General features: G+C 34.5%; 1 protein-coding gene across 1 annotated transcript; it reads left to right on the top strand.

The window, feature by feature from the left end:
• The first annotated feature begins 2,574 nt into the window (after positions 1–2,574).
• On the top strand, positions 2,575–6,906 carry LOC107825773 (chaperone protein dnaJ 49-like). Its single transcript, XM_016652683.2, has 3 exons — positions 2,575–2,720; positions 4,008–5,193; positions 6,414–6,906. Exon 2 carries the CDS (start codon positions 4,143–4,145, stop codon positions 5,190–5,192), a length of 1,050 nt encoding a protein of 349 aa, XP_016508169.1. The 5' UTR covers positions 2,575–2,720; positions 4,008–4,142; the 3' UTR covers position 5,193; positions 6,414–6,906.
• Positions 6,907–22,883: the final 15,977 nt, after the last annotated feature.

Below are 22,883 nucleotides of genomic sequence, written 5' to 3'. Positions count from 1 at the left end.
TCCGCACGTGCGGTCCCGCACCTGCTATCTCCCTACCGTAGGTGCGAAAAAACCAGATGCCTGAAGACTTCAGCAACAACACAAATCCAACTTTTGATCCGTTAAGTACCTGAAACTCACCCGATGTCCCCGGGACCTCAATCAAATATACCAAGAAGTCTTAAACACCATACAAACTTACTCGAGTTCTCAAGTCACATCAAACAATGCTAAATCACGAATCACTCTCCAATTTAAACTTAAGGAACTTAAAACTTTAAATTTCTACAACCGATGCCGAAACCTATCAAACCACATCCGAATTATCTCAAATTTTGCACACAAGTCATATTTAATATTACATACCTACTCCAACTTCCGAAATCGGAATCTGATCCCGATATCAAAAAGTCCACTGCCGGTCAAAATCTCCAAAAATTCAACTTTCGCCATTTCAAGCCTAACTAAGCTACAGACGTCCAAAATACGATCCGTACACGCCCTTAAGCCCAACATCACCCAACAGAGCTAAGGAGTCAACGATATTTCATTCCTAAGTCATCTTCACATAGTTCTGGCTACGATCCAAATCCTAAGACTTAAGCCTCCGTTTAAGGACTAAGTGTCCCAAAACACTCCAAAAACCAAAACAAAACCTCCCGACAAGTCATTACACATGCTTTTATGAGTTAAACCACTTTAGTAAAGAGTTATATCAGCTCACTTCAAAACTCATCGAGCCAATACGTAGGCCCCAGTCCAATTTATACCCGTCAAACAATTAATTCTACAACAACCGGTGCATTTTAATTAATTTTAAAGTTGCACACCTAGACATGAAATTTAATGTTGATACAAAGAAAGAAGAGAATTAACTATTCAATTCTTACCTACTACTACTTCAGGATAATTAATAATTGGGAATTTTATATACCTGAGTTCAAGAATTAGTGATTTGTAAAGAACCCTAGAAATTTTGTTGCCTGCGTGAATAGTTAGTTGCCTCTATTTATTGAGCAAACAAAATGTTAATTCTGTTTTGTTCTTATAAGGCTATTATGCATCTTGACTTCCAACAACCCTTTATGGGCTTAAGCTTGACACGTGCTTTTATTATTGTGTTTCTCTTTTATTTTATTTTTTTGACTTAACTATTATTTAGTTATACCTACTTTTAATAATTAATAGTATTAAAATTATTAGTATTCCCTTAATTATATATCCAATTATTTATAAATATAGAAGTAACTCAAAAATCAATCATAAGAGTTTAAATATGTAATAAAAGTATAATTTTAGAGTTAAAAAATAAAATTCTATATTTAGCGTATGTTGAAACTTCTCTAGATTTGAGGAGTGTTACACTCTGCTTTATTAAAGAATCTCTTTATAAAAGTTGTCTGTCTTCACTACCCTAATAATACACAAGGTGCGACTTCTCATTCTTTTTCTTTACCTTCATTATTTTTTGGTATTGGTGGAAGATTCTTCCACAATTGTCTTGAAGTGTTATTGCAAATAAGCTTCAATATCAATTTCTTAAAGTGTTGTTACAGAACACAAATGGTATCAGAGCCATATGAAGGAGTAGTAATAGTTACTAAGTTCAACACATAGTTTTATAATGAATATCATTAGGAAACATGCTACTATTAAAAATAGTAGGAAAGAGGAATATGATATATGCCACAACAATTAGATTGTCTTAATAAATGGATGATTTCAAAGATTCAACATAAGGTCTTATATATATATATAAATAAATAAAGTTAAGTAAAATAATTATATGATGCCAAGTAGCACAACCATAGATAATGTAGATTTTTAGGACAAAATTATGGAAAAGTTGGAGTTTTAAAATTATTTGATAATAAAAAATAAAAATATATATAAAGAAATTACCTATTTAAATTTGGCAGTCTTTATAAATTGAAGTTTTAAAATAAAAAAATAAAAAATAAAAATCTACCAATTCGGTGCAACTTTGTAGGTAATTTTCACGCGGATCTAAAATTTTAAAGGATAGGCACAATTTTTATTTAAATAAAAAAAGAAAATGAAAAATAAAAAAAAAGACACAAAGAAATTAACTTACCTAGAATTAACTAGGGATGGTTTAGGTTAATTAATTTCTTAGTTTTTTTTAAAATCATATTATTTTTTCTTTTTAAAATAAAAAGTCTATTTATTTATTAAAATTCAGACAATATTATTAACAGAATAAAATTTAAAATAAAATATATTTCAAGTATAACAAAATATATATCTTTTATTATATTAAAAGGAGAGTATCACATAAAAATAATAAATAAAATAATATGCTAATAAAAATTTGTATTAATAATATTGCTAAATATTAGATAATATAATACGGAAAAATACAGAACAAAAAAGTTATTCACGATTATATAAGTCTCCTTTAATTTAATAGATATTTTATTATTGGATATATCATATTGATAAATAGGAGGCGTATTGAAATTTATTAAAGCAATACGATTTAATATGTTTAAACTCATAATTTTACTTAATTATTATTTTTTAATATTGATCGGGCACTGGTTGAGTGATGTGGCGCGTGTGAATTGGTTCGACTATAAAGACCTCAAATCTGCTCACAACTCTTCACATAGTTATCATTTTTACCTCTTGGCGACTCTCCAAAGAAGAAGAAACACCAGTTTTCTTTTCTCCGTCTGCCCGTCGGTCGGTCGTTCTTCAGACATCATTTCCGATAGAAGGTGAGTTTTATTAATTTCCTAGTCGATATTCATTTGCAATTCAATTTCATACAATTCAAGCCCTAATTTTCAATATCTCATCGATTTTTTTTGCTTCATTACTTTTTTTATATTTGAATTTGAGCAATTGGATAGGTATTTTCGTAATTAGGAAAATTGAATTTGCGATCGCGACTTTCTGTGTGTATTGTGATCCATAATAGAATAAGCAATTTTCAGTGGATTTAATTCATTTATTGACAATTCAAGCTCTAATTTTCTGTATCTCTTCGATTTTTTATGCTTCATTACATGCTTGCGTGTGATTTTGAGTAATTGTTGGTATTTTGGTAATTAGGAGAATTGAATTGCAATAGTTGCTTGTCTGTGTTTTCTGATAGAATGTGTATTTTCAGCGGATTTAGTTCATCTGTAGTAAAGTTATAAACAATTCAAGCCCTAATATTTAATATCTAGTTGATTTTTTGCTTCATTACACATTCGTCTGTGATAACTTTGAGTAAGTATTATTTATTTTAGCAATCAGGTGTATTGAATTGCAATCTCTGCTTCCGTGAGTATCACGATTTCTGTTTGAATGTTTATTTTTCAGTGAATATGCATATTTGCAAGCCAATTCTAAGCTATTCAAGCCTCTATGTGTCAATATTCCATCAATATTTTGCTTTATTACATGTTTTTTGGTGTGAATTTTCGGCGTTTTAGTAATTAGACAAATTGAATTGAGCTCATTGCTTTTCTATGAGTATTGTGATTTATAATAAACTGTCTATTTTTCGTGGACGTTCGTTCATTTGCAGTGCAATTTTAGACAACTCAAGCTCTAATCTAAGTTTTTTTTTTCAATTTTAATGATGTGATGTTGGTGCCAAATTGCTTAATTTTGATTTGTTAGGTGTCTTGTTAATTAGGTAAATTGAATTGCGGTTGCTTCTCTGTGAATATTGTGATGTGATTGTATAATGTCTATTTTTCAGTGGTTATTTGTTCATTTGTAATACGATTCCATGTGTTTCAAGTTCTAATTGTAACTTCTAGTAATATTTTCAGATTTTATGTTATTGATCAACACTATTGTGCTTCCTTGCTTGTCTGTTAATTTTGGAGCAGTTTGTTATGTTTTTTTGGTAGTCAGGTGAATTTTTCATCAGTTCTCTGTGTGTCTCATGATCTCTAGTAGATTGCGTCTTGTTTGTCTTGATTGATAGATATTAACCTATACTGTAAAATGCTCATTGCATGTTTATGTGTGATAATTCTGAGTTTGTTTGGTATTTTGGTAATCAGGTGAATCGAAATTGCGATTGCTTGTTTCTCTGGGTGTATTGTGATCCGTAGAAGATAGTGTTTCTGTTTCAGAGCCGAAATTCAGATTAAGGTTTCTTGTCGAGTTGAGTTGAAGTTGTTGATTTGAACGATAGAATGGATAGTAACAAGGATGAGGCTTTAAAATGCATTGGTATTGCGAAGGATGCAATTGCATCTGGCAATAAGCAGAGAGCGCTCAAGTTTATTAGAATTGCACGGCGCCTTAACAGTAATTTATCTGTAGAAGATCTTTTGTCTGCTTGTGAAAATCTGGAGTCGTCAACTGCTGGGTCCTCAAGTGAGGTTAGAAATGTTGAAAATGTGAATAATGTCACGAGTCGTGTCAAGTCTGATGATGTATCTGACGGGGAGAGGAACTATACAGAAGAACACGTGCAGTTGATTAGGCAAATTAAGACTAAGAAGGACTATTATGCTATTCTTGGTCTAGAGAAGGGTAGTTCAGTTGAGGAGATCCGGAAAGCATACAGAAAACTGTCATTGAAAGTTCATCCTGACAAAAATAAGGCTCCGGGCTCTGAAGAGGCGTTTAAGAAAGTCTCTAAGGCATTTAAGTGTTTGAGTGATGATGATTCGAGGAGGCAGTATGACCAGACTGGTTTGGCTGAGGAATTTGAGTATAATCAGCAGCATAATGTTAGACGCAGGAGGAGAACTGGGCACAGCTATTATGATGATGATTTTGATCCTGACGAGATTTTCAGGGCATTTTTTGGTCGTTCTGATATGTTTAGGACATCTCATGTTTACAGGACAAGAACAAATGCTGCTCCACAGAGAGAGGATTTAGGTTCCACTGGGCCTAACTTGCTTCTCCTCCTTCAGTTATTACCATTTTTGCTTATCATCTTACTTGCTTATCTTCCTTTCTCGGAGCCTGAGTATTCTTTGCAGAAGAACTACCAATATCAGTTTAGGAAGATTACAGAAGAACATGGAGTAGAATATTTTGTTAAATCGCCTGAATTTGATCAGAAATATCCTCTTGATAGTCCTGCTCGAGAAAACATTGAAGACCATGTTATCAGGGATTACAAAAATATGCTTGGTCGTTACTGTCATATAGAACTCCAAAGGCGACAATGGAACAGGAAGTACCCAACTCCTCACTGTGACAGGCTTCAAACGTTTGGAGTAGCATGAGGTTAGCTAAGTTATATTTCATTTCTTATGTAGTACTTTTCTGATGCAAAAACCTTTGCTGCTGTACTGAGTTTTAGTGACTTCACAAAATATGTGTTATTTCTGGGAAGCTTTATGTCATCAATAGGACTAAGATAAGTTTATGTGTATGTCATCTAAAAGGAAGACATGTTGGAGGGATACTCTGGGAAGCTACAATTTTAGTCGTTCGTCTTTATCTTTCTATCCTGAATGCTTGAAATATATGAAACATTGAGGTTTTGATGTATTACTTAGTGTTTCTAAGGCTTGCCGTCTTGCTAAAGATGCATCTTTTGCAATTCTAGCACAAATGCTCAACAACCTTGTTTCCGACGCATCTCTGAATTATATCCGCAAGTATACATGAATATAAATAAAGGCCCTTCCTAATTTAACCTATTTCAGATTATTTTAGTGTGAAAATTAGCCAAAAATGGTGTGATTCCCTTATTTGAGATATTGTTGCAATCTAAGTTGCTCAGACTCTTTACTTTTGGTGCCGCACCCGTGTCGACACGACGTGGGTGTGGGATCCATACGGGATCTGATCAACCGATTTTAGGTACTTTGACCAAAATCAACGGAGAAATCTCGGGACAAATGCATTGATTTTTGAAATCAAAACAAATGTTATGGTGAAATTGAAGAAAATGGAATACTTTGTATACGAAGTTTCTATTGTCATTTTCCTTTTTATCTCCTCGGATTCTCCTCTTGATTAAAATTTCTCCTTCTCGGAATACCTTATATGTTTTCCACATAATGTTTCATAATTTAGGCATATTTTTATTACTCTGTTTTTAGATATTTGAATTACTTTTAGCCGAATCCCCGCACCCATATCCGTACTTGGATTCGTATCCTGAATCTTAGAATTTAGATCATGAAGAATCCGACTTCTAGATCCGCACCCGTATCCGACACGTGCACCCGAGTTGAGCAACTTAGGTGGCAATTACTGTAATGCACATAGCTTGTTAAATTTTTTCCACTCTGAAGGTTTTCCCCAATACTTAGTAGCAACCTAGCAGCAGTTATCTGGATGGATAGAATTGTAGTTCAACTATTTTCCTGTGTAAATTGAAAGTCAAAGCATGATAGTAATTCATGTAAACATGTCTGGTATACACAAGATCTAATGCTCGAATTTTGTCGTAGACTGTCGTAATGTTGATGCTTTTTGCTCTTTTGATCTTCAAGGTCTGTTGATTTGATGGATGGAGCTTTCAGGTGCTAGTTGAGCATTTTTGTATACCCTGAAAAAAGAGGCTTGGCTTGGCAGATAATGCAAGTATTGAAGCTTCATTTCCGCAAGTTATGACCAGCCATCGTTCTCATCTTGCTATGGATGTCCATTCGCTTGACAACAGAGAAAGACTTGAGGCTGCTTCACACCTTATTTAAACTTTTCATTTAGCAGTATTGTTATTTTTGCAGTGGTTGGGTACTTCATCTATTAATAGCTTCCACAACCTGCTAACACAGCTGGTAGTCATAGGAAAGTGAAGGAATGCAATATATAATGAAATAAGCCTGGAAAGTTTTCCGGGGCTTGGATTACCTTGCTTCTGGAGAGAAACCTTGTTATTTTATATACTCGCTACTCATGCATATCCAGGTTGTTAAACTGTATGATGAGCGAAATACATGCAAAGCTTTCCTGGAGCTTGATTTATTTAGTTGTTGTAGAAGCTAGCCAATGCCCCTCCTTGTTTGTGTTCAAAAATATGAACTTTATTACCCAAATAAGAGTGTAGGAATCATGCGCCTTGCCATTTATGAGGAAGATTATGACCTGGTATTAGCTCTGTAACGGACCTAATTGATATTGTTGAAACTCATGCTGTACTGGATGTGTTTCTAATTGTTCCTAAATTATTCAGAGTCAGACAAAGGTTTTGGTCACAAGACCATGGAGCATGTTGAAGGCAACTTTAACTGCTTGCGGTCTGCAGAAATATCAAAGTTTAGCTTCTAGCTCGAGGTATGTGCTGAAAGATCATTGAATCTGTACAATATCTTAGGTACTATGAGCCTCGGAAAAGTGCGAGTACGCATATACGTGCTTGTGTATATTCGGTAAAACCACCTGGCTACAACCTTGAAATCTAGGTGGGATATTATATTGGATTCAAATGAACAACACTTTTAAAAGTTGAGTTTGCCTCCTAATTCTAAATGAGAGGTTTCCAGACGTTTACTGTTCCAAGCAGTGCAATGAAACACTAGACGCAAGGCTTTAGATGGAATGAATCTTGCTTCTCACCAAGTGAAGGGTTTACCCTCTAAAAGATGGGGAAATTGTCTGAGGTTTCCAGACGTCAGGTAAAAAATAGAGAATATTCTCCAGTATATCTCAGTTTTTTTGCTTAGATCTAGGCTAGAATATCGAAGTTCTTTTCCCCCCTTTTTGTCCTTGTGTTTACTTAAGTGGGAATTTGAAACTTCGAATATTTTTCTTAGAAGTTGATGAACTACATGCACGATTGGAATTAAGAGCGTTGTCATCCAATCGTTAGCGAGCATCTAATAAATAAAGATTTTGGATATTGTTTTGTACGTTCTAAGGGTGTGAGCTAATCATGGAATACCAATTTGGACGTTGTTTTGTCGAATTCAAAGGTGTGGCTTAATGATCTATGAAGTAGGTAAAGAATAAAAATCATGGAAGATCAGCGTTCAAATTCAAGTTGGCGCGTACTACCATTGAAAATTCTAGTCAATTGGTTGCAATGATGGAATCATAGTGTTAGTCAAGTTCATGTCAGCCCAATAGTTTTTTATTCAGATCCCCTCTCTCTCTATATATTAAAAATTTATTAAATATTTATAAATATTGACGGGGAATAAACTTATTATTATGATATTAACTTGAGCTCGTTTTACGTACCCTAAACCCTAAATTCTAGATTTGCTTCTGGTTGTTTCTTGTCAATATGCTTCCGAAGTTAGTATGAACCTTTGAAACTAATAATGAAAGCAGAAGAATATATGGGGTTAATTATATTTTGATTTCTTTAATCTCAGTAACTTTCTTGGTTGCTGCATCGGATCTGAAATCTGATATTTATAATGGGAGAATAGCTTTGGTTTTCACATGGCTTGTCGCCTAGATCTGATGAACAGATCGGACTTTAGAATCTTGAGACCTGTCAGTCATAGCATGGAAATAGTCGAAAATTCACACTTGTCTCCTTAGCAACTCTAGTGTGACTCTTCACCTATTTTGACAATGCTACAGTTCCCTCCAAACATATATAATCGCAGTGTTTAGGTCAGTTTGCGTGCATCTCAGGTACTTTATAGAGTATGTGTTATTTTCACTAAGTATAAATATTACTCCCTCCGTTTCAGTTTACGTGAACCCATTTGACTGTGCACGGTAAGAAAAGAGAGAAGACTTTTGAACTTGTAGTGTAAAATGAAGCACATATATTTTGTGTGGCTATAAATCATTGCATAGAGGTAAATTGTTTCCAAATAGGGAAAGAGGTCATTCTTTTTGGCACGGACTAAAAAGGAAATAAGTTCACATAAATTGAAACGGAGGGAGTATATAACTCTATCTACAAATACTTGAATATATGAGAAGAAATCATCTAATGTTACTCAGTCGTAGTATTAAGTCTGATAATTTTTTGTGATAAACACCATGTGCGGGTAAATTATTCGAAGTTTTGTATATTCAATGTTTCTTGTAATACACCAAAAGAAGACGAGGGTCTTATGTAACCTAGAAGTTTCTTTGCTTTTCACCTGTATTTTTCCCCAAAAAGGACAAAACAATAACAACAACACCCTAATAATAATTTTACTAGTGGGGTCTGGGAAGAATAGAGTGTACGCATATTTTACCTCTAATTGGAGATAGAGAGGTTTCCGGGAGACCCTTCGCTCATAGACAAAAGGACAAAAAATAAGTGGAAAAAAACTTTTGCCGCAAGTGTGCAAGTAAGACAATATTATAAAGAGTGGAGTCTCTATGTTATACCACAGATCTGGTATCCCTAACTAGTATTTTATTAAATATTTAAAATATAGCTAACAAGGGTCGTGAGTGCACAAAGCATCCTGCAGGATTCAGTGAAGGACCACGTGTGATGTAGATAGACTAGCCTAATGCAAGTATGTATTAGTAATTGCTTCCGCAGCTCAAACATATACGAGTTAGAAGTAATACGAAGATAACTTTACCGTTGCTCAAAGGCTCACCCTCATTTAAAAATAACCTATGAATGTTTAAATTGATTCATTTACTTTAGTACATGGAGTGGGACAATTGTACAAGTATTTTAATTTGAAATGTAAAAAGAAAAAAACTAAAAACTGTATCTTTCAACTGACTTTAAAAAATGTTTCGTCTGATTCATCTTTTTTTGTTTTTTACAAATTAGTCTTGAAGTCTTGAAAAGGACTAGTTGTTAAATGTTATTCCGCTTTCTTTGGTTGAAAAGGACATTTATTTATTATTTATTTTAAATGATCTGTAAAAATTCTATACAAAAATCACCATCCCCAACAAAGTAGGTAAATTTAACCAATGTTTTTTTTTTGTCATAGAAATGAATAAACTCAGCATTAAACTGAATTCAATATTAATACAACCTGTCACAACTTATAGTTAGAGGCGGATGCAAATAAATTCTATATTTTCAACACAGAATGAGAAAAAATAACTATAATTTCAATTAAAAACTAAATTTTGAAACGACAATTTCAAATATACAATGTGTTTAGTGTTAAGAACTTAGATATTGAACCAGGGGCCGATGTAATATATTCCAGTAGCTTTGGCTCGGACACTGAAATCCACAAAAGATGTACAAATAATAGATTTCGAATCCATTAAATCACATAAGCTATGATAGAATCTCCCACTCGAAATCATGATGTTAAAATCTTGTATCCGCCTCTGAACTTGAACTCGTCAAATTTAAATTTTAAATCCACTTCTTACACCAGTAAAAGCAAAACCTTGACTCTTATTACTTCAATCATCTCCCTCATCATCACCACCAAAAATGGAAAATTTATTATAGAGAAGAAACAAAACAAGAACAAGAACAAGAGCAACACCAAAAGGTGAACCACTAACTCTATGTATAGAGTTAGGTTCACCAGTTGAAAAAATACTTGAAACAAAAGAGCCACTATCAGAAGACAAAAATTGTATAATAAGAAGTAAAATTATTGGCAAAAGAAGTAAACCAACTGGACTAAGAAGTTCAGATATGAATTCAGTAATGGCTTCACCATTTTCACCAATCATTGATGGAACTATCATTATTACCACCACAACCACCGCTAATAGGACGGCGTGCGGCGGTCCGCGGCGTTGCTCTTCGATCATGTTCATGTTCATATTCATGTTGTAATATGGATTGGATTTTGACAGAAATATGAGTGAATGTGAAAAGAGTTTGCAGATTTCTGGAGAGTGGAATGTGTGTTTAGCTTTTGGTTTTTCTTGCTTGGCTTTGTATTCTGTCTTTTGGTAAGAGGAAATGAGTAGATGTGGGACTTTTTGGTCTTATAATATTGAGTTACGCGTTTAGTGTGTGTGTGTGTGAGTTTTGTGTGTGGGTGGTGACCATTTTGAATTTAACTAATCATATATCATGATTACGTGGTGTTTATATCATATTATACTAATTTACCATAGTTAAGTTATAAAGTAAGGTAAACATACGTATTAATTAACTATACTTTAGTGATAACTATGTTTATAAATACATGTGTTTTGTATTTGTTGGATTATATATCGCAGCGGAAGCAAACACAGTGTCTTATTCACGTGTGAATTAAATAATTAGCACATACGGAGATTATTCGAGTTACCTCTTGAACCGTGAACAAAGCAAATCGATATCTTTCTCCAGTTCCAGAATTGTAAGACCTCAACAAACTTCCACAGTCTTCTACTGTACTTCAGGTGAGCGAAATTCAAGAAAGAAAAACGTGTGGTTTTTTTTCCAGTGTAAAAAACGGCCAGCTATATACCATGTATATATAGCTACGTTTTTTTTAGGTTAAAGCCCTTTTTCCAAAACCTGTTAGGTTTTACTTCTTCCACTAAGGAAATGTTTCCTTTATTTCCTATTATTTAGGCACAGTAGGGACCACCAAATTTAATTAACAAGACTTCATATTACTATAATAAATTACGAATTATTCCTCTAAAAATTCGTAATTGCACTCCTTAGTTCAATTTCGAAATTCTTCCATAAAACCTTATATAACTCCACATGTTAAGATTCAGATACTAACCAATCAAATTAAATTACTGATAATTTAATTTATTAATTACTTTCTTTAGACTTTCACTTAACTTATTTCATGTGTCGGATACAAAATCCACCGCCCGGGTTTACACATGAAAACTTATAAGCTTTCATAAAGGAGTATCATCAATCTCAAAAATCGAGACATGGATTCTATCAACTAATTATTACTTCACCAATGTATATCATTATTGTCGAACTTACCAGGCTTATTGACCCACGAAAGAATCTCGCCTTTTAATAAATCAAAACAATAAATGATATACACAACTAATAATAATTATATCAAGATTAAGAGTATAAGTACATTGAATGGATTTAGAGAAATTATTTATTAAGTCAGTATAAAATACCTATCTCTAATTAAACCATTCCCATAATCAAGATAAATTATATTTAATCTTGTGCTACAATCATTCCGATGATTTGTCCAATTCCATCATTAGATTGTGAACATTAACTTTTATGTCTTACAAGAACCGATGATTTAATCTTCCGTGTATAAGCTAAACTCTATACACTAAATCATCTACTATGTAAGCAATGAACGCACAAACCAACACATGATCTATTTAAAATGAAACTTTATTGAATTTAAACAAGTAAATAAATAATTGTTTATAAAGAATACTATAACAATACGCATAGCTTATAGTATATTCTAACAGAAAGATCATAACATATTACTGGAATTGTTCAGGTCCAAGAGCAAGAAGCATAAGAAAATGCATAATTAACTAAATGAAATCATAAATTTGAGTATAAAAATTTACTAAAATTACAATAAATAGTAGATATGAATAACCACAAAAATATAATGAGTTTAATATTAAGAACCTTAAATGTTGAACCCATAAAATTTAATTCCCTGATCCGCCTCTGTTGATAAGTATTTACCTCATGATAGCCATAGGCGGACGGAGGGGTTAGTTACAGTTCATCCTAACCCAGTACGTAGTTTGTTAAAATTCTGTATATGTATTAAAATCTTTATTAAATAAATACAAAAATTAATTTCGAATTAAGTAAATCAAATTAATCGCGGTAAAATTCCAAAACTCAAACGAATATCTTTTATGGACGTTATTTGTATTATTTATTTTAATGTGACATGACACTGTAGAAGTTCTTTTTCATTTTTCGTTTCTCATCTTGAGATTTCTATGAAGTTGGAGATAGAGATTTCTTGACTTTTCTGGTTGGCCTTCCCTTTCTTTCTTTTTTTTTGGTAGGAGGGATATAAGTAGAGGGGACCTTTAATTTGGTCTTATAACATCAAGTTATATGGCTGTGAGAGAGAGAGACATCTCACACACAAATCTCACTATGTATATACACACAAATCTAGTAGTATAAAATTTCTCAAATTACATAGTTAGTTAGGGTCGCCGATGCATGAAGCATTCTGCGTTTACGCAGGTTTTGAGGAAATCGCATTCTAAAAGGGTGTGATGTAAACGGTCTACCCTGATGCAAACATTATTGACTAATTCCACAACTTAAACCCGTGACTTGGACGTCACACAAAAATAACTTTATCGTTGCTCCACGCTCTACTTCTGGACAATAACTAGACAATATTTTTGTTGCTAACTCAATCTCATACGTCTTTGTACTGTTGTTTTAATGAAATTGAAAGATCAAATATTAAAATTATATTAGCTTTAAAATATGTCACAATATATAAGCATAAGATTATGAAATTATATATACATATGCCGGCATGCGTAGTGCATAATATATAATGTTAAAGATTATAGATTATTGTATTTACTTTTGAGGCATTAAAAAGATGAACCACTTTTTAACGCGTTTGTTTGAATATGATATTATTCATATAAAAGAACCTTAACGTCAATATGCATGACCTAAAAAACCTTTCAGCCTTTGGACTATATATAGAAATCTTTCCCTTAACATTTCCTTTTCTCTTCCTAAAGAAAGCTCTATTTTCTTTCTTAGAGATGATATTTTCACATTCAAGAATGACTCATCAATATGAATTAATTTGTTACATTGTAGGTTAATTATCATTTTTACACTATCAATATTTTTATGTTATTAATCCGCCCGCTAAGATCGACTGAGTTGGTTGGGTGCGTGATTTTCCACATGGGAGACCTGTGATCGATTCTCCTCACCAGCAACCTCCTCAGTCAGAACTCATCGCACCGGGCTTGCCTAGTGCGATTTACATCTTGATATTTTACACTTCAATTCAATACCACACAAGAGAGGGAGAGGGTGATTTGTGTGGTGACCAATTTTTCACTTAAACTGATTATGGAAGGACCTGGTTCTTCTAAGTGTTCCTTAACCTACTACTGCAGAAATAGTAAATACGAAAAGTAAAGAACACAAGTATTTTACGTGTAAAACACCTGGCTCAAAAAGTGAAAAAACCACGACCTATTTCCCAGTAGGATTTTCCAAAACTCTTCACTAAATCACTGAGCCAAAAACTGCATTTACAAAACACTTTTGTAAACCTAGGATTAACTCTAATCCCGTTGTGGCAACCAACCTCTAACTGCTGCGACAACTTCAAGTTAACTCTAACTTGAATACTCTGAGTACCTATTACAATTGCCTCTAGATAAAGCTGAAAGGTACAATATGAAAACACCTACTACAATTGAACTAGAATAAAAGACAGACACTTGGAACTGGTTCTTCTATCTGGTTCATGTAGCTTCAGGTTCGCACACTTGAATCACACACAAACTGCTTGCAAAATTATCTTGCTATTTTGCTCTCAATTCACGTTTTACTTCTGCTTATGTGAGTACCTGTAAAATGAGAACATTCTGCCATATATAGAGTTAGTAGATGAAGAAATAATTAGAGTTCTAATGCTACTCTTCCTTGGTGGAAGAGTTCTAATTAATCTCAACTACTAAACCCTTTCTTATCTTGGATAATGTTCTTTTTGAGTAAGGAGTCCTTCTCCTTATGATTTATGCAATCTTTTCGATCAGGGAATATCCATTATACCATAATACGTTTATCCCCTACATGTGCATCTCACATGCCTTGAGTCTACATGTGTCTATGTCTACTAGTGATGGACCTGGTTCATTTCTGAGTTCCTTTGTCATTCTTCAAAACTATCATTTTTCTTGGGCCAACAAATTCTCCCTTTTTGATGATGACAAACTGTGTGCTTCCATAAGTTTAGGCCTGTTTTAACTTAGCTCAATACCAAACTCTGTTAGAAACATTTTTCCTTTTTATCACTTATCATCATGGACCAGATTCATTAGGTTATAAACATCACTTTTCAGAGTATAAAGCACAACTTCTTTTCCCCCTTTTGGTATCATCTAAAAGTTGCATAAAAAATATATGATTCCAGATGTTAAAAATTACTCATGGCCACTGGGAAAACTGCAAATGCATTCATGGATTAATCATTAATAATCAACTACTAATTCAAACTATCAAGGAAATATAGACAGATAATAAGAGCAAAAGCAGCAAACTTCATTGATAGAGAATATGATTCTGCCACAATCCACAAAAAGGAACAAAAACATTTAAAACATGAGCAACAAAAAGAAACATCCTGAATCTGGGTCACTGAAAGGTCTAGGCAAGGTCTAGGAAATTAAAGCTTGGAAGAACTAAGGGCTTGGGTTTTATCTTGGAGAAGATGCAACATGTCTTGAAGAATTCCATCGTTCTTCTCCCTTTCCTTTGTGAGCTCAGTTCTGAGAGCATCTCTCTCAGATTCTACCTCAGCCAAACGAGTCTTCAGCCTTGCTATCTCAGCATCCTTTGCCCCACTCTCCTGCACCAGGGCTCTGAACTTGCTGTTGACATGTGTCTTTTTAGATGAACCAGGTTAATTGGGAATAACATCGATCTCATAATCACAAGCAAGAAGAGTATTGATTCCAAAATGGTCTTTGCTTGTGGCCATCTCACACTTCTTCAGTGACACCTTACAATGAGCAAGAACAGTAGTGAGAATGAAGCCATAAGAAATGACATGGGCCTTGGAGCCATTGATAACCCGATCTAGAAGCTTAATTATAAACCCAGGCCAGTTGATCTGTCGTCCACTATCCAGACATTCCATCAAAATCAAATCCATATAGTTGGCAATGTGCCTTCTTTCCTGCCTAGGCAGCATGCATTTGTTGACGAATTCAAACAACACCTTGTGGGGTGGATTCATTTCACTCTTATAAACAGCCCTGGGCTCACTTTCTTCTTCATTATCACAGAATTTCCTAGTTATGGCCAAGGCAGTAGGAAGAGAGTCCATACTTATCCATTTCTGCCTTGTGTAATCATCATAACCTTCAGAGGGTATACCAAGGACTTCACCCAGCTCTTTTGCATCAAAGAAAATTTGAACCTCTTTCACCAGGCTGGTGACTCTTCCATCCTTTACCTCAGCATTAGCCATGAATTCAACCATCTCATTCCTTGCCAGTCTTCCATCTAACTGAAGGACCATGTCCTTCCACCCTTGTACCTCTAGATTTTCAAGCAGTAGAACTATCCCTTCTTCTTCCAAGTTCTTCAAGAGTCTGCACTTCAAGAGAGTTCGTTTGCCAAACTTGGCCAACTTGTCCGTTTCATTATCAGACTCATCCTCCTCTTCACTACTCCATTCTTCTTATTCAGTAATTTTTACTTGCTTGGCTTTCACTGCAGACCTGGGCCGTTTAGCCAAGGTAGAGGGTTCAACATATTTAGATACAGATGAAGACTTCTTTGAGGAAGTCTTGGCTTTCTTGGGCTTAGAGGTTTGAGCCTCCACCTGAACAGTTACCTGTTCACCTTGATGGACCGGGTCCATCTCATCCACTTCAACAGGATCAATAGGCTCAACCAATTTTTCTTTCCCCTTTTCCACTCTTTTCTTCTTATTCTCCGCTAAAGCTCTCTGCAACTCCTCCTCACTTTGCCTTAACTTGATCCTTGTAGTTCTTCCTCTTGGGAGAGGAATTTCAGAAGTTTCAGAAAAAGCTGCCTTACCTTTCTTGTTGTCTCTAGTTGTGCCAGGGGTCGTTGCTCTAGGGGTTCTTGTCTTTTTGGGTTTGTAACTGTCACCTATCTTTTTCAATAGATCAGCCAGTGTTTCCTCAACATATGAACTAGGTTCATCTACTTGATTTCCAAGATTCACTAGCCCTTCAGCGGCTTCTCCCGATCCACTTCCCCCTGCATTCTTGCTACTTTCTTCCACCTTTTCTGGTTCAGCTCCACAGATAGCCATTTTAACAGTTTTAGAGGTGGGTGAAGAATCAGCCACTTCTTTCCCCTTTCCCCTCTCATCACCCTGTACTCCCTTACTCTTCTTTTCTTTTTCTATTTTATTTTTACCTCATCTCCTTCTTGTCTCGGGCATTTTCACATCCACCACATACCCAACCAATATAAATCTATTTTCTAAATTTTCGGCCAAATCAGAGATGACCTCAGTAGAAGGGTTTTGCACAGATATTACCTGCTCAGAATCGGAAAACTCAGTTCCTTCCCCTACAGTTGCAGACTTGAAAGAGTCGTCAGAATTTTGGGGTTCTTGGGCTTGACTAGCCTGTAACTGTGCATTTAATTTCCTTGAAAGCACACCTGTAGCCACAATTTTTTGAGTAAGCATTTTTACTAGCCTTGTTAGTTTGTATGAGTCCACCAAATAGTAGAGTACCTAGTCCTCTATGAGGTTATACTGAGAATGCTAATAAAGCTGTAAGTAAATGAGACACAGGATTTTTACGTGGAAAAATCCCAACTCAAGGGGACAAAAACCACGACCTACACCTGTAGGCTTTTAACTTCACTAACTTGTAAACACCTATTACAAGCAACTTTATAATCACTGTATTACAAAGAATTCAACTCAACTAACTTGTGGTACTCTCACCACAAGCCACTTTATCATTCTCTAGTTACAAAGACTTTAACTAACTTGTGATACTCTCATCACAAGCCATTTTGTCACTCTTTAGTTACAAAGACTTTAACTTATGACTAAACCTAGTCACAACATAAACTCAGAGAGTTTACTGATTTTACAAGAGGATTCCTAATCAACGCTTCTGGCTAAGCAATTTAGGAGATACAATAAGAACAATTACAAAGTTACAACTCAACTAGGGACAACAAAATACTAACTTTAGGAACTGATCCGTAGTAGCGTTTAACTTAGTTCTACAAGCTCGTGAGAATTAATTTCTCTGTTTTGCAAAAAGGCTTGAAAATGAGAAACGGAAGTGTTCAAGTGATGTTTTGATATAAACTCATTGTCGATACACCTTGATGACATCACTTGAAATGATGTAAGCACTTTAGTTGGTCAAGGAATAAGTGGGAACTGGAAATGGTGCAGTGCAGGCAGAAATAGTATAGGCAGTCACGTTGCTTCCAACTGTGTCCCATTGACTTCGTACTGCTATGAGGGAACAACAAGGGTATCAGGTCCTTGTTTGGTTCTCTATCCCCTGAAGCTATAGTAGTTCAAATTGAGCTGGAATCTCCATTAACTTGCAGTGTATCCCGAGTGTGTCAGGTTCCCTATCTGGTTCTTGACAAAGTTTGTTAGATCATAATAACATAAGTCAAAGACATTAAAAACCTATCACGCCTTCTCCTAGGTAGAGGGGTAGTGCTAGGTTGAGGGGTAGTGAAGAAGATGAAGGGGTAGGTGGAGGAGGTGTACCAGGATTATCTTGAGGGTTAGTCATTTTTCTTGATTTTGTAAGGTAGGGGATGACTTGATTTAATTTTGAAGGTGAAGATAAGTGAGAAAGGTTCGACGGTTATCAGAAATTATAAGAGAGTAGTAGGGATGATGATGAGGGATTTAAAAGAGGAGGGCAATTAATACACAACGTCAGCTTTTAGCAGTCAAATAGAAGTCTAATCATCCTGAAATTTCAGTTTGAATAGTCCGTTAGGCTGCTCTAGAATCTAGGTATTTTGACACAATGAGGATTCTTGTTGAAAACGGAACTGGTTCAAACTTAATTGGATAGGCTTTTTAAGATTTTGAACTTGGGCAAGACTTTGCTCATGATTTAAATATTAATATTTCAAATTATGTAGAGTTCAGAAAATATACCTCGTTATTCAGATGAACCAGGTTCTTCACTGAGAATCCTCTTGATCATGTCTCAATTTGCCAAATTAGAGAAAATTCCATTAGAGACCAGTGAGTCATATTAACACATGGCACAAGAGTATACTTTTTACAGTATGAGACTGAGCAAAAATTAATCTAGTTATTTACACAAGTTCTAGATTTTCTAACCAATATTTTTTCATTTTTCATTTTCCCTTTTTTCAATTGTGCATTCTAAACTGGTTCCATTAGGTGATCTTAATCATCCCTAATTCTAACATGTTCCTTTCAAAGTACTCTCTACCCAGTGCTTTTGTAAAGATGTCAGCAATCTGCTTATCAGTAGTACAAAACTCTACAGTGATCAAGCCTTTCTCATAGTTTTCCCTAAAAAAAATAGTGCCTAACATCTATGTGCTTAGCTCTCTTATGATGAACCGGGTTCTTTGTCATACTAATGGAACTAGTATTATCACAAAAATTAGGGATGCAACCAACATCAATTCCAAAATCCATCAATTGTTGTTTGATCCAAAATACTCAGCCTCAGAAGTAGATAAGGCCACTGAATTTTGCTTTTTAGTAGCCCATGACACAAGACATGAACCAAGAAAGTATGTCATACCTGAGGTGCTCTTCCTGTCTACAAGGAAACATGCATAATTAGCATCGACATATCTCACTAGGTTAAAATTACTACCTTTTAGATACCAAAGGCAAAGGTCAGTGGTGCCTTTCAAGTATCTCATTATTCTCTTGACAACAGTCAAGTGGGATTACTTTGGATTTGCTTCGAGCACAAATACCTACACTGAAAACAATATAAGGTCTGCTAGCAGTAAGATATAAAAGTGAACCAATCATCCCCATACAACTTCTGATCAACAGATGAACCAGGTTCATCCATATCCAATTTTGTGGATGTTGTAATAGGAGTATCGATTTCTTTTGATTCTTCCATTTTAAACTTTTTAAGCAACTCATTCGCATATTTTTACTGATGGATCATAGTTCCATTTGAGTTTTGTTTAATTTGTAAACCTAAAAAGAAATTAAGCTCACCCATCATACTCATTTCAAATTCACTCCTCATTAGTTTAGCAAATTTCTTACATAGTTTTTCAGTGGTTGCTCCAAATATTATGTCATCAACATATATCTATACTTTTAGAAGATCTTTACCTTTTTTCTTTAAGAAAAGAGTGTTATCGATTTTACCTCTCTTGTAACCATGTTCAAGCAGAAATTTTGATAATCTTTCATACCATGCTCTAGGAGCCTGCTTGAGTCCATAGAGTGCCTTATCAAGTCTGTATACATGATCAGGACACTCCTTGCTTTCAAACCCTGGAGGTTGCTTAACAAACACTTCTTCTGAGGAAGGCACTCTTGACGTCCATCTAGTGAAGAGTAAATTCCATGTAAACAACAAACGCTATGAGGAGTCTTATTGCTTCCAACCTTGCAACTGAAGCAAAGGTCTCATCATAGTCTATGCCCTCCTCTTGGCTATATCCTTGAACCACCAATCTTGCCTTGTTCCTTGTAACAGTTCCATCTTCATCGAGTTTGTTTCTAAAGACCCATTTTGTGCCAATTACTGATCTATCTTTGGGTCTTGGAACTAGATACCAAACTTGACTCCTTTCAAACTGGTTGAGTTCATCTTGCATTGCATTTACCCAGTCTGCATCCTGCAAGGCCTCAACAATATTTTTAGGTTCAATAAAAGATAAGAAAGCGTCAAAAGCACAAAGATTCTTTAATGAAGCTCTAGTTTTAATTTCAAAAGTTAGATCGGTAATTATGTTCTTAATGGGATAAGAACGTTGATACTTGTAAGGTTTCACAACCAACTGGTTTCCTCTTGATGTTTCTCCAATGTTTTATTGCTGAGGAACAGGCTCATGGACAGGTTCCATTAAGGTATTAGATTCAGTTCCTCTTTGTTCAGTTCCCCTTGTCAGGTTGCCCTGTATAGGAGAACCCGTTCCGTCACCTATTCCTTCTTCTGGTGCAGCTTCAGCCTGGATTGTGATTTCATTTAACCTTCTTACCAGCCCAATAGCTTCCTCTTCATGCTCCTGTCTCTCAGAAATAATGTTAGTTTCATCAAAAATCACGTGTACACTTTCTTCTACTCATATAGTTCTTTTGTTGTACACTTTATAAGCTTTGCTATGTGAAGAATATTCCCTCATTACTTCTGGGATCAAACTTACCTAGGGAGTCTTTACCATTGTTGTCCACAAAACACTTACATCCAAATGACCTAAGATGGGATATATTTGATTTTTTCCCTTTAAGTAACTCATAAGGAGTCTTCTCTAAAAGAAGGTCTAGTCATGCACCTAAGGATGATGTAGCATGCAGTATTTACAGCTTTTGCCCAGAAACTATATGGCAGTTTACTAGAAAGAAGTATAGTCCTAGTCATATCTTCAAGTGTCATATTCTTTCTTTCAACTACCCCATTTTTTTGTGGAGTCCTAGGAACAGAAAAATTATTATCTATGTCATGCACATCATAAAATTCCAATATGTGATAGTCATAGTCTCCGTTTATTTTTTGTGTGTGGGTGCAAGTGTGTCAGTGTGAGAGGAGGGAGAATTAAGACTTTAGATAAATAACCAATCACATTCATTGTTCACTTTTCCTAACCGGTATATATAAATTATGCATTATTTATATACGGTTATATATATACTATACATGAATACATATATTATACGTTCATATGTTATTTTTAGTTTAAACGGTTAAATGAACGATTATTTAGGTTAATTATTCAATTAAGAATTTTCTACTCTAATGAATGTGGGACAATGTGATCCCATCAGCCATGTAATAAGTCTGGTTTTGTTTATTTCTAAGTAGTTCGTATATAAAAATATGTGCATTGATTAATATTCAGTAATCGACACATCTGATCTCCTTGGATTACACGATTAGATCTAAATTCTAAAATCAACATCTAATGACCCTCTTTGAATTTAACTAATTATATATCATGATTACATGGTATTTATGCTAATTATATTAATTTACTGCGCTTAAGTCATAAACTAAGGTAAGAATATATATTAATTAATTATGCTTTGGTGATAGCAATGTTTGTGAATACATATGTTATGCATTTACTAGGTTGGTATAAACAGCCAGTGTTGATACGCATTTATCTCATAGCCACGGGCGGACAAAGGGATTAGTTACGGTTTCATCCTAACCCAGTATATAGCTTGTTAGGATTCTGTATATATATATTAAAATTTTCATTAAATAAATATATACAATTGATTTCGAATCCAGTAAATCTATTTATGTATATTAAAATTTTCACTAAATAAATATATACAATTGATTTCGAATCCAGTAAATCAAAAATATTGCGGTTAAATTCCAAAACGCAAACCAATAAAGTTTAAATTATAAATTTGCCACTATAATTGGTGTTGATAACAATAACCTATTGTAAGTTTGTAACAAATGTAACTTGCTTAATTTTCCATGTTGCTGATCCTATCTTTTATGGACGTTATTTGTAGTATTCTTTTTACGTGACATGATAATATTGTAGAAGTTTTTTTTTTTTTCGTTTCACATCTTGAGATTTCTATGAAGTTGGAGATGAGATTTCTTGACTTTTGTGATTGTCCTTCTATTTGCTTTTGGTAGGAGGGATATAAGTAGGGGGGGACCTTTAATTTGGTCTTATAATATCAAGTTATACGGCTGTGTGTGAGAGAGACATACAAAGATGTGTCTGTGCATATACACAAATATGATATGTTTTGACATCTCACTATGTATATACACACAAATCTAGTATAGTACAATTTTTTCTCAAATTATACAACTAGACAGGGCCGTTCGGTACATAAAGTATCCCGTGATTACATAGAGTTTGGGGAAGAGCCGTACCCTGATGCAAGTATTAGTGGCTGATTTCGCGACCTGAACTTGTGACCTATAAGATAATTTTACTGTTACTCCAAGCCTCTATATAGCTAGACAATATTTTTCGTCTCATACGTCGTTGCACCGTTGTTTCGTCTCATACGTCTCAAATATTAAAATTATATTAGCTTTAAAATATGTCACGCACTATATATAAAAACATAAGATTATGAAATTATACATACGCATGCCGGCATGCGTAGTGCATAATATATAATGTTAAAGATTATAGATTATGGTATTTACTTTTGAGGCATTAAAAAGATGAATCACTTTTTAACGCGTTTGTTTGAGTATAATATTCATACGTATAAAAGAATCTTCACGTCAATATGCATGAGTTAGACCTTTCAGCC

The sequence above is a fragment of the Nicotiana tabacum genome, chromosome 20 (assembly GCF_000715075.1).
Source record: "Nicotiana tabacum cultivar K326 chromosome 20, ASM71507v2, whole genome shotgun sequence".
Taxonomy (NCBI): domain Eukaryota; kingdom Viridiplantae; phylum Streptophyta; class Magnoliopsida; order Solanales; family Solanaceae; genus Nicotiana; species Nicotiana tabacum.
Note: the sequence above shows the minus strand (reverse complement) of the source record. Positions and strands in the feature narration are given on the sequence as shown.